General features: G+C 32.7%; 1 protein-coding gene across 1 annotated transcript in view; it reads right to left on the bottom strand.

Annotated features, from left to right (window-relative positions):
* LOC133326541 (rap guanine nucleotide exchange factor 4) overlaps positions 1-14,076 on the bottom strand; it is an 83,312-nt gene extending 69,236 nt beyond the window's left edge. The window contains exons 1-2 of the mRNA XM_061535170.1: positions 14,007-14,076; positions 4,306-4,452 (exon numbers count right to left, since the gene is read on the bottom strand). Of these exons, the coding sequence (XP_061391154.1) occupies positions 4,306-4,452; positions 14,007-14,063 (204 nt within the window). The 5' untranslated portion in view covers positions 14,064-14,076. The remainder of the gene's footprint in view (positions 1-4,305; positions 4,453-14,006) is intronic.
* Between the last annotated feature and the right edge of the window lie 30 nt (positions 14,077-14,106).

Raw genomic sequence — 14,106 nt, 5'->3', positions numbered from 1 at the left:
TCTTTAAAAAATCCACGCCTCTTCTATGGTGTCTTGAAAAAATATTCTTTAAAAAATCCACGCCTCTTCTATGGTGGCTTGAAAAAATATTCTTTAAAAAATCCACGCCTCTTCTATGGTGTCTTGAAAAAATATTCTTTAAAAAATCCACGCCTCTTCTATGGTGTCTTGAAAAAATATTCTTTAAAAAATCCACGCCTCTTCTATGGTGGCTTGAAAAAATATTCTTTAAAAAATCCACGCCTCTTCTATTGTGGCTTGAAAAAATATTCTTTAAAAAATCCACGCCTCTCTATGGCGACTTGAAAAAATATTCTTTAAAAAATCCACGCCTCTTCTATGGTGTCTTGAAAAAATATTCTTTAAAAAATCCACGCCTCTTCTATGGTGGCTTGAAAAAATATTCTTTAAAAAATCCACGCCTCTTCTATGGCAGCTTGAAAAAATATTCTTTAAAAAGTCCACGCCTCTTCTTTTGGCCCTTGAAAAAAATATTCTTTAAAAAATCCACGCCTCTTCTATGGCAGCCTGAAAAAATATTCTTTAAAAAATCGACGCCTCTTCTATGGCAGCTTGAAAAAATATTCTTTAAAAAGTCCACGCCTCATACAGGTGGCTTGAAATAATATTCTTTAAAAAAATCCACGCCACTTCTATGGTGGCTTGAAAAAATATTCTTTAAAAAATCCACGCCTCTTCTTTTGGCCCTTGAACAAATATTCTTTAAAAAATCCACGCCTCTTCTATGGTGGCTTGAAAAAATATTCTTTAAAAAATCCACGCCTCTTCTATGGTGGCTTGAAAAAATATTCTTTAAAAAATCCACGCCTCTTCTATGGTGGCTTGAAAAAATATTCTTTAAAAAATCCACGCCTCTTCTATGGTGGCTTGAAAAAATATTCTTTAAAAAATCCACGCCTCTTCTATGGTGGCTTGAAAAAATATTCTTTAAAAAATCCACGCCTCTCTATGGTGACTTGAAAAAATATTTTTTAAAAAATCCACGCCTCTTCCATGGCGACTCGAAAAAATATTCTTTAAAAAATCCACGCCTCTTCTATGGTGGCTTGAAAAAATATTCTTTAAAAAATCCACGCCTCTTCTATGGTGGCTTGAAAAAATATTCTTTAAAAAATCCACGCCTCTTCTATGGTGGCTTGAAAAAATATTCTTTAAAAAATCCACGCCTCTTCTTTTGGCCCTTGAAAAAAATATTCTTTAAAAAATCCACGCCTCTTCTATGGCAGCCTGAAAAAATATTCTTTAAAAAATCGACGCCTCTTCTATGGCAGCTTGAAAAAATATTCTTTAAAAAATCCACGCCTCTTCTATGGTGGCTTGAAAAAATATTCTTTAAAAAAATCCACGCCTCTTCTATGGCGGCTTGAAAAAAATATTCTTTAAAAAATCCACGCCTTTTCTATGGTGGCTTGAAAAAAATATTCTTTAAAAAATCCACGCCTCTTGTATGGCGGCTTAAAAAAAATATTCTTTAAAAAATCCACGCCTCTTCTATGGCGACTTGAAAAAATATTCTTTAAAAAATCCACGCCTTTTCTATGGTGGCTTGAAAAAAATATTCTTTAAATAATCCACGCCTCTTCTATGGCGACTTGAAAAAAGATTCTTTAAAAAATCCACGCCTTTTCTATGGTGGCTTGAAAAAGATATTCTTTAAAAAATCAACGCCTCTTCTATGGTGGTATGAAAAAAGTATTGTTTAAAAAATCCACGTCTTGTTTAGGCATAGTTTTTTTTTTTTTTGAAAATACACGCCATTTTTAATCATTGGTAAAGTATCTCTTAAAAATTCGAACATTAGTTGTACTATTCCCCTATATAAATACCTTTATGTTCTGTAATTTCATAATCTCCCCACATATAACCCTTTTCTTCGTTTTCCCTCTGTCCCAGCCAACCAACTCATTTCGTATTCTCCTTCCGGGCTTTTAACGACCATACTTAACTTCAATAAAACAAATGAGACAACAGAAACAGAACCGAACATAACAACACAGAAGTACATTAAAAGTAACAGGACAAGGATGTCCCAGGAAAGGACTCGTTCGGAATGAGGATTTCAGTTAATGAAAACATTTGAATGTTATGCTTCATGACGATAGAGGGAGACTGTGAGAGTCTGTGTCATTGTGGTTTGATGTGAGTGTTAATGTGTGTTGGTTCGCCAGCAAATGGTTGTGTGCGATAAGCGGGAGAGAGAGATACTTAAGCGTCAAAATACAAATACACAGCAATAACAGACATTGTATTGTTGTTGTCACACTGACACAAAAAGTTAATTAGATAGCTTTCCTTTTTGCTCGAACAGCACTCCCCCGCATTTCCCCTTTCGGGGATAAGCAATTGTTGAGCATTTATTGCTGTGTTAGTGTGGTTGCTGTTGTTACTTTTGCCTGTGGTGGTAATACAATTATCAAATGGCAGTGTGTACTGACAGACAGTCAGCCATTTGGTAAAGATATCAATTTGGCAAGGATGTGTGCGAGAGAGTGTGTGTGTAATTTGTGGTACTACTGCATTCTCTGCAATGAATGTGTCCTTGAGAATTGTCTAAATGGATGAATGCGAATGCGATTCTTTGTATGGGAAGTGCTGTTGCTTATTTTGCCAACACATTAAATTTATTTCCCCCGTTGTTGAAATAAGACAATTAATCCTCCATGCAATTATCAGCCTTATTTGCAGGTTGTATGGTGTGGTTGTGGTGGGTGCTGATAATCATTTAAATACTGATAATGAAATCGTAATAGGCTCTAGATAGGCAATAAAATTCACTGTTAGTTGTTATGAGATAAACAGATTTTAATGTTAAGTAACGCATTAGATAGTCTTGCAGAGTGGGTTTTTTTGACAGGTGCGAGTATGAAGGGCATTGTTAAAAAATTTTCTTCATGGCCTACAAAAGGCGTGGATTTTTTAAATAATACTTTTTAAAGCCCAAAAGTGGCGTGGGATTTCTTTCAACGCTCACAAGAGGCATGGATATATAAAAGAACACTTCTTTCAAGGCCCAAAAGTGGCGTGGGATTTCTTTCAACGCTCACAAGAGGCATGGATATATAAAAGAACACTTCTTTCAAGGCCCAAAAGAGGCCTAAAATAAATAATATTTTTTCAAGGCCTACCAAAGGCGCAAATTTTTTTAATAGGTCTTTTACAAGCGGATTTTTTATATAATATTTTTTCAAGGCCTACCAATCGCGTGGTTTTTTAAAGAATATTTTTTTCAAGCCCTAAAAGAGCGTTTGCCAAGGCCTGTATGAGGCGAGGATTTTTTAAAGAATATTTTTTTTCAAGCCACCTTAGAAGAGGCGTGGATTTTTTAGAGAATATTTTTTTCAAGCCACCTTAGAAGAGGCGTGGATTTTTTAAAGAATATTTTTTCAAGCCACCTTAGAAGAGGCATGGATTTTTTAAAGAATATTTTTTCAAGCCACCTTAGAAGAGGCATGGATTTTATAAAGAATATTTTTTCATGCCACCTTAGAAGAGGCATGGATTTTATAAAGAATATTTTTTCAAGCCACCTTAGAAGAGGCGTGGATTTTACAAAGAATATTTTTTCAAGCCACCTTAGAAGAGGCGTGGATTTTTCAAAGAATATTTTCCAAGCCACCATAGAAAAGGCGTGGATTTTTTAAAGAATATTTTTTTCAAGGCCTGTATGAGGCAAGGATTTTTTAAAGAATATTTTTTCAAGGCCTGTATGATGCGTGGATTTTTTAAAGAATATTTTTTCAAGCCACCTTAGAAGAGGCGTGGATTTTTTAAAGAATATTTTTTCAAGCCACCTTAGAAGAGGCGTGGATTTTTTAAAGAATATTTTTTTAAGCCACCTTTTTTATCCATGGTCCTTTGTTTTTAATTATATTGCTGTTTAAGCCTTCTTTATTTAAAATAATCAACGTTGTTGTTGTTTTTAATAAATACCCTTTCTGTCCTACAAAAGTTCTCGCTATTATTATTTTTCTGATATTTCTGAACAAAACTTTGCCAATAATTTTCCCTCGGGCAATTTTCATTATCGAAATCATTGCCATGTACACCAGACCAAATGAATATTTTGTGTTGTGGTTAAGAGAAAAAATTACAATGAATGAAAAGAGGGAGGAAGAGAAAAAAGGGAAGCGAATTCCATTATGAATTGTAAGTATTTATTGTATTCCGCTGCTTGTTGGCAAGACAGACATACAGTCAGTCAGCCAGTCAACCCACAAAAAATACCTTTTAAAATTCCATTTCCAATTTTTTCTTCCTCCAAGTTACTTGCATCGTTCCACTTACCTCCCAAATCAAACGAAAATCCTGTTGTTCGACTCGTAACAGTTCACAGGTGGTTTTTGTGACCACAGTACTGTCGCGTGGTAAATCGTGTAATATCGATTCGCCAAATGTGGCTCCAACGCCCAGATTACACAATGTCACTGGCGACTGCAAAAGAAAATGGATGGAAAGAAACAAGAAAAGAGAACATTAGAAGGGTATTGAACTGGAAATAAGGTTGTTGTGAAATAAAATATATTTTTTTAAAGCAATGGAATTTGGGTTAACTTTATGGCCCTGAGGCAGGTGAAATATTTTTCTGCAGAGTTTGTTTAAAAATAAACCAAGTTCTTTTATTTTGTTTTAATTAAATCAATAAATTTTTAGTTTTTTTTTTTACATTTTGGGTTATTGAAAACTTTTATCACTGCGGTCGCATTTTTATGACGAAAAGGACATAAAATCTGGGATTATGAATTTTTTCGAGAATTTGCAGAATTTCATGACCTCTTGGCAACCTCATTTTACCTATGAGAATTTTTTCCAAATTCACAGTTTCAAAATTAAATAATTTTCTTTAGGCACCTCCATCTCTTTTTCGACCATACCTTGCAGAATTTTAATAGATTGCAGTATTTCCTCTGAATAGCAATATGCGTACATACACATATAAATATACATTTATTTGTATTTGCAAGTAGTTGCTTTTTAATTTCATTTTTATATCATTCGTTTATTTATTTCAGGCGTTTTCTTATGCACAGAAATCTTCTTAGCGTTCGAATGGAAAACCCATAAAAATCGCATGGAAATTTATTTCTGGTTCCGTTTGCAAGCAGCAAATAAACCAAATGGGATTTTTATGTTTCTCTTTCTGGTTGATGGGAATCAGCCATAAAATGCATTTTTCATCCAAACAGAACGGAATTCATTTCGCATTTTAAGAGGTGTATTGATTCTTGGTTCGAAAGTAAACAGTGATGCAAGGACATGGATTAATAAAAAGATGAAGTATTGAGAGGAGATGAGAGGAAAGTGCCTAGAAGTCATCATAGAAAAGGAAAAATTATAAATAATTTATAAGGAATAATTTTCTGGGCCGATTTATAAAAAATATTTTTCTAGGCTGTCGTTTAGTCGTTTCAGATTTTTAGGCATAGATTTATAAAAAAAATCATGGCCGACTTTTAGGCATAGATCCATAAAAAATAAATTTCATGGCCGACTTTTAGGCATAAATCTATACAAAATAAATTTCATGGCCGACTTTTAGGCATAGATCTATAAAAAATAAATTTAATGACCGACTTTTAGGCATTGATTTGTAAAAAATATTTTTCATGGCCGACTATTAGGCATAGATCTATAAAAAATAAAATTAATGACCGACTTTTAGGCATAGATCTATAAAAAATAAATTTAATGACCGACTTTTAGGCATGGATTTGTAAAAAGTATTTTTCATGGCCGACTATTAGGCATTGATTTGTAAAAAGTATTTTTCATGGCCGACTATTAGGCACAGACATAAAAATTGTAATTTTATAAACTGACGCCTTTAGATAGTCCTAGAAAAATATTTTTTATAAATCTACGCCTTAAAATAGTCCTAGAGAAATATTCTTTATAAATCAATGCCTTAAAGTAGTCCTAGAAAACTATTCTTTGTAAATCTACGCCTTAAAGTAGTCCTAGAAAAATATTTCTGAAAAATATCCTTTCCTTGAATTCTTTTCATTGAATTCAAATTAATTTTTTTCCATTGCCATAAAAATCATTTATTATCGTTTCATTTGTTTCAATTCCTGAAATTTTTTTTCATTGTCCTTGTCACAATCATCAGGAGAGCAGAAAAAGGTCATAAAGTCCGGTTATAGATGAATAACTAATATCCTCATAGAGAGAGAGAGAGAGAGAGAATGGAAGCCCATTCCTGGTTATCCTTTAAGATGGATTTGAATATTTAACAGGCAAATGGAAGTCAATATTTATGTTCGTTGTTCTATTCGAGAATACATAATTTATTGAAAAGGTATGCAGTAGGCTGAAGTCCTTTAAAATATTGCAAGAAAAAAGGGAGGAGAAAATATTCTGAAGGACGACAGAAAAATATAGGCAGGGATTAAGATGTTGAAAAGTGATGCTTGAAAAAATATTCTTTAACAATCCACGCCTTGTGTAGGGTCTAAAAAAAGCTATAAAAATTCCACGGCTTTTGTAGGGTCTAAAAAATCTATAAAAATTCCACGCCTTTTGTAAGGTCTAAAAAAATCTATAAAAATTCCACGCCTTTTGTAGGGTCTAAAAAAATCTATAAAAATTCCACGCCTTATGTAGGGCCAGAAAAAAATTCCTTAAAAATCCACGCCTTGTATAGGCCCTGAAAAATATTTATTTTTGGAATCCAAGCCTTGTGTAGGCCCTGAAAAATATTTATTTTTCGAATCCATGCCTTGTGTAGGCTCTGAAAAATACCTTTATAAAAATCCACGTCTTGGGTGTGCTCTTAAAAATGTTTTTTTTTATTCCTGATGGTCCTGCATAACGGATAAAAACCCCATATTGTATAACCCAACAATGTAATTCCCTTATATTGTATCTGGCCACACATTCCATTACATACATTTGAGTGATGTTTCTTTCAGTACAACACAACATGACTAATATTGGTTATTTTTACCTCAACGTTTTCGTCTGCCCACTTGCATGACTGCCTGCCTGTCTGACCGTAAAAATCTACTAACTTGTGTAAACAATGTTTATTTTGTTTTAGCCATATAACCTGTGTTTAGAGTCGAAGTGTGTTTTTGTTTATGAGATCATGTTGTTGTTATTACAACTTCAAATGACCATTCTATAGCAAACTTCCTCCTCATCCTCCTCCCCCCAATATGGTCATAAAAACACACACCGAGACTTTACACAAAAAGAAATGAAATTTTAATTTCATTTTAAAAACTCGAACGAAATGTTTGTTGTTATTTGTGTTTCATTTTTATGAATTGCCATTCATGCATCATTTATATTGGTCGGATACATCTCGTCATATTCGAGGAAGTACTTTATGAATGACCATTAATATTTGGTTTTAATGTTCCGGCATACCTAATTATTATGAGCTGTATACAGAGAGTTTTGGAAATGCGAGTGAATGAATGGAATGTGGAGGGAAAATGTGTTTTGGAAGTATTAAAAAAAGGTTATTGTTGTGAGAGGTTGTTTCATACTTAAATGTAAACAGAGACTGTAACAGGTTTGTGACAAAGAAAAAACATTATAAATTGGGATTAAAACCCACGCCTCTTCTATGGAGGCTTGAAAAAATATTCTTTAAAAAATCCACGCCTCTTCTAAGGTTTGAAAAAATATTCGTTAAAAAATCCACGCCTCTTCTAAGGTTTGAAAAAATATCCTTTAAAAAATCCACGCCTCTTCTATGTCATAAAAAATATCCTTTAAAAAATCCACGCCTCTTCTATGTCATAAAAAATATCCTTTAAAAAATCCACGCCTCTTCTATGTCATAAAAAATATCCTTTAAAAAATCCACGCCTCTTCTATGTCATAAAAAATATCCTTTAAAAAATCCACGCCTCTTCTATGTCATAAAAAATATCCTTTAAAAAATCCACGCCTCTTCTATGTCATAAAAAATATCCTTTAAAAAATCCACGCCTCTTCTATGTCATAAAAAATATCCTTTAAAAAATCCACGCCTCTTCTATGTCATAAAAAATATCCTTTAAAAAATCCACGCCTCTTCTATGTCATAAAAAATATCCTTTAAAAAATCCACGCCTCTTCTATGTCATAAAAAATATCCTTTAAAAAATCCACGCCTCTTCTATGTCATAAAAAATATCCTTTAAAAAATTCACGCCTCTTCTGTGTCATAAAAAATATCCTTTAAAAAATCCACGCCTCTTCTATGTCATAAAAAATATCCTTTAAAAAATCCACGCCTCTTCTATGGTGGCTTGAAAAAATATCCTTTAAAAAATCCACGCCTCCTCTATGGTGGCTTGAAAAAATATCCTTTAAAAAATCCACGCCTCTTCTATGGTGGCTTGAAAAAATATCCTTTAAAAAATCCACGCCTCTTCTAAGTCATAAAAAATATCCTTTAAAAAATCCACGCCTCTTCTAAGTCATAAAAAATATCCTTTAAAAAATCCACGCCTCTTCTATGGAGGCTTGAAAAAATATTCTTTAAAAAATCCACGCCTCTTCTATGGAGGCTTGAAAAAATATTCTTTAAAAAATCCACGCCTCTTCTATGGAGGCTTGAAAAAATATTCTTTAAAAAATCCACGCCTCTTCTATGGAGGCTTGAAAAAATATTCTTTAAAAAATCCACGCCTCTTCTATGGAGGCTTGAAAAAATATTCTTTAAAAAATCCACGCCTCTTCTATGGAGGCTTGAAAAAATATTCTTTAAAAAATCCACGCCTCTTCTATGGAGGCTTGAAAAAATATTCTTTAAAAAATCCACGCCTCTTCTATGGAGGCTTGAAAAAATATTCTTTAAAAAATCCACGCCTCTTCTATGGAGGCTTGAAAAAATATTCTTTAAAAAATCCACGCCTCTTCTATGGAGGCTTGAAAAAATATTCTTTAAAAAATCCACGCCTCTTCTATGGAGGCTTGAAAAAATATTCTTTAAAAAATCCACGCCTCTTCTATGGAGGCTTGAAAAAATATTCTTTAAAAAATCCACGCCTCTTCTAGGGAGGCTTGAAAAAATATTCTTTAAAAAATCCACGCCTCTTCTATGTCATAAAAAATATCCTTTAAAAAATCCACGCCTCTTCTATGTCATAAAAAATATCCTTTAAAAAATCCACGCCTCTTCTATGTCATAAAAAATATCCTTTAAAAAATCCACGCCTCTTCTATGTCATAAAAAATATCCTTTAAAAAATCCACGCCTCTTCTATGGTGGCTTGAAAAAATATCCTTTAAAAAATCCACGCCTCTTCTATGTCATAAAAAATATCCTTTAAAAAATCCACGCCTCTTCTATGTCATAAAAAATATCCTTTAAAAAATCCACGCCTCTTCTATGGTGGCTTGAAAAAATATCCTTTAAAAAATCCACGCCTCTTCTATGTCATAAAAAATATCCTTTAAAAAATCCACGCCTCTTCTATGGTGGCTTGAAAAAATATCCTTTAAAAAATCCACGCCTCCTCTATGGTGGCTTGAAAAAATATCCTTTAAAAAATCCACGCCTCTTCTATGGTGGCTTGAAAAAATATCCTTTAAAAAATCCACGCCTCTTCTAAGTCATAAAAAATATCCTTTAAAAAATCCACGCCTCTTCTAAGTCATAAAAAATATCCTTTAAAAAATCCACGCCTCTTCTAAGTCATAAAAAATATTCTTTAAAAAATCCACGCCTCTTCTATGGAGGCTTGAAAAAATATTCTTTTAAAAATCCACGCCTCTTCTATAGAGGCTTGAAAAAATATTCTTTAAAAAATCCACGCCTCTTCTATAGAGGCTTGAAAAAATATTCTTTAAAAAATCCACGCCTCTTCTATGGAGGCTTGAAAAAATATTCTTTTAAAAATCCACGCCTCTTCTATAGAGGCTTGAAAAAATATTCTTTTAAAAATCCACGCCTCTTCTATAGAGGCTTGAAAAAATATTCTTTAAAAAATCCACGCCTCTTCTATAGAGGCTTGAAAAAATATTCTTTAAAAAATCCACGCCTCTTCTATAGAGGCTTGAAAAAATATTCTTTAAAAAATCCACGCCTCTTCTATAGAGGCTTGAAAAAATATTCTTTAAAAAATCCACGCCTCTTCTATAGAGGCTTGAAAAAATATTCTTTAAAAAATCCACGCCTCTTCTATGGAGGCTTGAAAAAATATTCTTTAAAAAATCCACACCTCTTCTATGGAGGCTTGAAAAAATATTCTTTAAAAAATCCACGCCTCTTCTAGGGTGGCTTGAAAAAATATTCTTTAAAAAATCCACGCCTCTTCTAAAGTGGCTTGAAAAAATATTCTTTAAAAAATCCACGCCTCTTCTAAGGTGGCTTTAAAAAATATTCTTTAAAAAATCCACGCCTCTTCTATGGAGGCTTGAAAAAATATTCTTTAAAAAATCCACGCCTCTTTTAAGGTGGCTTTAAAAAATCCACGCCACTTCTAAGGTGGCTTGAAAAAATATTCTGTTAAAAAATGCACGTATCTTATAAGGCTTGACCAAATATTATTTAAAAAATCCTCGCCTTGGAATAGGTCTTCAAATTTTCAATAAAAACGTGCTTCAAAATTCTAAAGTATTTTTATTACCTTTCAAAAAAAAAAATCGAAATACTTTTCCCGCACGTGCAACACAAAACAGCAATGAAAAGAAATACGAGTAAGAAACAAAAACAATACGACCTCCAACATTTTGTAAGATGATACCTTATTTTAGTTAGGTGTGTGTGTGGTCTGTATTTTAATGACCAGACAGGCAGACACTGACGAATTGGTCTGATGTTATGACGAATGATTGCTGGCTCGCATAAAACTTGAGAAAAACAAATTTTATGGTCATTTCTGCAAACGAAAAAAACATTAAAGATGTCGTCGTCGACGAAAAGAACAGAACGAAAAGATAAACAAATACAAAACATAAAATTTAAAAATTAATTAAATTAAAAACAAATTTTCAAAAAAAAGTACACTGAAATATTTTCAAGATGTTCTGAACATCTGTGATGGCGGAGAATTATACATAAAACTGGGTAACGATAAGGTGTTAGGTAGACTTTTTTGTTATTACCCGTTAAAATGGTGAATTGGGTCAGCGGTAATGAAATTCGCTTTTTGGGTAAAGAGCTCTGTTGTTGTTATTATTTTCATCTTAGCTACATAGCTCGTTAACACACGCTTATAAAAAGGTTATGGATCGCCTCTTCTACAACTTTCATTATATGGAGAAAAATAAAGTACTTTGATGAAAGGGTTGCCAGATTATTTTTCTGATAAGCCCAGAATGATGATATAATATTAAAATTATGATCGATATTTTACCAGAGATTCATAAATAATATTTTTCAAGGACTATTTTAAGGCGTAGATTAATAAAGAAAATTTTTCTAGGTCTACATCAAGCGGAGGATTTATAAAGAATATTTTTCTAGGACTATCTTAAGGCGTATATTTATAAAGTATATTTTTCTAAGACTATCATAAGGCGAAGATTTATAAAGAATATTTTTCTAGGACTATTTTAAGGCGCAGATTTATAGCGAATATTTTTCTAGGTCAGTCTTTAGGCGTAGATTTATAAATAATATTTTTAGGTCTACTTTTAAACGTAGAGTTGTGAAGGAAAATTTTCTAGGTCAATCTCTAGGCGTAGATTCATAAAGAATATTTTTCTGGGACTATCTTAAAGCGTAGACTTATAAAGAATATTTTTCTAGGTCAATCTTTAGGCGTAGATTTATAAAGAACGCCTTTCTAAGTCTATTTTAAGGCGTAGATTTATAGGGAACATTTTTCTAGGTCTATTTTAACGTGTAGATTTATAAAGAATATTTTTCTAGGACTATTTTAAGGCGTAGATAAATAAAGAACATTTTTCAAGGTCTATTTTAAGGCGTAGATTTATAAAGAATATTTTCAACGTCTATCTTAAGGTGTAGATTTACAAAGATCATTTTTCAAGGTCTATCTTAAGGTGTAGATTTATAGCGACTATTTTTATATCCCTCACCACACTGTGGTTACAAACATATGTTTGTGTTACAAACATATGTACAAAGACATAATACCCTGTATGTCTTTGTACATATGTTTGTAACAGGCAAAAGGGAACGAGATAGACACATGGTTCCTTTTGGGAATATGTATAGAATCACTTTCTGAGTCGATTTACGCATGTCCGTCTGTCCGTCCGTCCGTCCATGTATTTTTGTGAACAAAGTACAGGTCGCATTTATGATCCGATTTGGATAAGATTTGACACAGTTCACTTATTTGGCCCAAGGACGAACCCCATTGAAATGGGGAAAAATCGGTCCAGATTTAGATATAGCTCCCATATATATTTTAGTCTGATTTAAGGTAAATAGTGTACCAAAGTCCTTATATATCTTTCGATTTGTACGAAATTTGGCACAGCGTAATGAATTCGGTCTAGATTGATGTGTGTTAAGTTTCCTGAAAATCGGTTCAGATTTAGTTATAGCTCCCATATATGTTTTCGACCGATTTAAGGTAAATGGTGCAACAAAGTCCCTAAATAACTTTCGATTTGCACGAAATTTGGCACAGCGTAATGAATAAGATCTAGAATGATGTGTGTTAAGTTTCCGGAAAATTGGTTCAGATTTAGATATACCTCCCATATATATTTTCGTCCGATTTAAGGTAAATGGTGTACCAAAGTCCCTAAATATCTTTCGATTTGCACGAAATTTGGCACAGGGTAATGAATTAGGTCTAGAATGAAGTGTGTTAAGTTTCGTGAAAATCGGTTCAGATTTAGATATAGCTCCCATATATATTTTAGTACGATTTAATGTAAATTGTGCACCAACGTCCCTATATGTCTTTCGATTTGCACGAAATTTGGTACAGCGTACTAGATTAAGCCTAGAATGATGTGTGCTAAGTTTCGTGAAAATCGGTTCAGATTTAGATATAGCTCCCATATATATTTTCAACCGATTTAAGGTAAATGGTGCAACAAAGTCCCTAAATATCTTTTGATTTGTAAGAAATTTGGCACAACGTAATGAAGTAGGTCTAGAATGATGTGTGTTAAGTTTCCGGAAAATCGGTTCAGATTTAGATATAGCTCCCATATCTATTTTCGTCCGATGTAAGGTAAATAGTGCACCCAAATCCCTATATATCCTTCTTGAAAATCGGACCAGATTTTGATATAGCTGCCATATATATTTTCTTCCGATTTTATGTAAATTGTGCACTTGTGTGTCCGATTGCCACACAATTTTGTACAATGAACTGTAGTTTATCTCTGCCAAGTCTCGTTGAAATCGATTCAGATTTTGATATAGCTTCTACATATATTTTTTCGTCCGATTTAACGCCAAATTGACACATATTTTGCACAACGTACTGAAGTTAGTATAACCTAGAGGTAGGATATAAATGCTTAAATAAGGTGGGTCCAATCGGCACAAAATATTGCACTACGTACTGAAGTTACTATAACATAAGAAGCAACTCTATATCTGACCAAATGAAACATTTAGTATAGGTGGCAGAATGAAATGTTTATGGATCCATTCATGGTCCTTCAAAAATTCGATACAGAAATAATATTACAAAACAATGAATCACCTTAATATTCAAATATGAATTTTACTTTTTATGATATTTATTTTGGCCACATAGCAATGAATTCAATTTAATTGCAAAGATTTCATTTTTATTCGCGGTTGCAATAATTTTTTACTCTGTCGCATTGTTTGTCTATTTTTTGTTTATGAATTTGTCATAGGTCCAAACATGTTGTAGATCATGTCGTTTTTAATGTTCACATTCAATCGCACAAGAAAAAAAAAACCCAACAATATTAGCATTTTTTCAAAGGCCACAACAATAGTCAAAACGAAAACGACAACAACAATAACAAATAATAATAATAATAGTTTTTGTTTCTGTTTTATTGTTCATTGCAATAATAATATGTCTGTACATTGTTATAGTTTATATATTTACATTACAGTCGTATAAACATATATTTACCTTTGCATAACGACGAAATGATTGCTCCACATCATACAAGCCGCGACGTGATAACATGTTTGCCCAACTTGGCTGGTTGGCCTGGCTGTATGGTTATAGA

Source organism: Musca vetustissima, unplaced genomic scaffold (genome assembly GCF_032173495.1).
Source record: "Musca vetustissima isolate MV318-11 ecotype Yass unplaced genomic scaffold, APGP_CSIRO_Mvet_v1 utg20219, whole genome shotgun sequence".
Classification (NCBI taxonomy): domain Eukaryota; kingdom Metazoa; phylum Arthropoda; class Insecta; order Diptera; family Muscidae; genus Musca; species Musca vetustissima.
The sequence above is the reverse complement of the archived record's forward strand: the minus strand, read 5'-3'. Positions and strand labels throughout refer to the sequence as shown.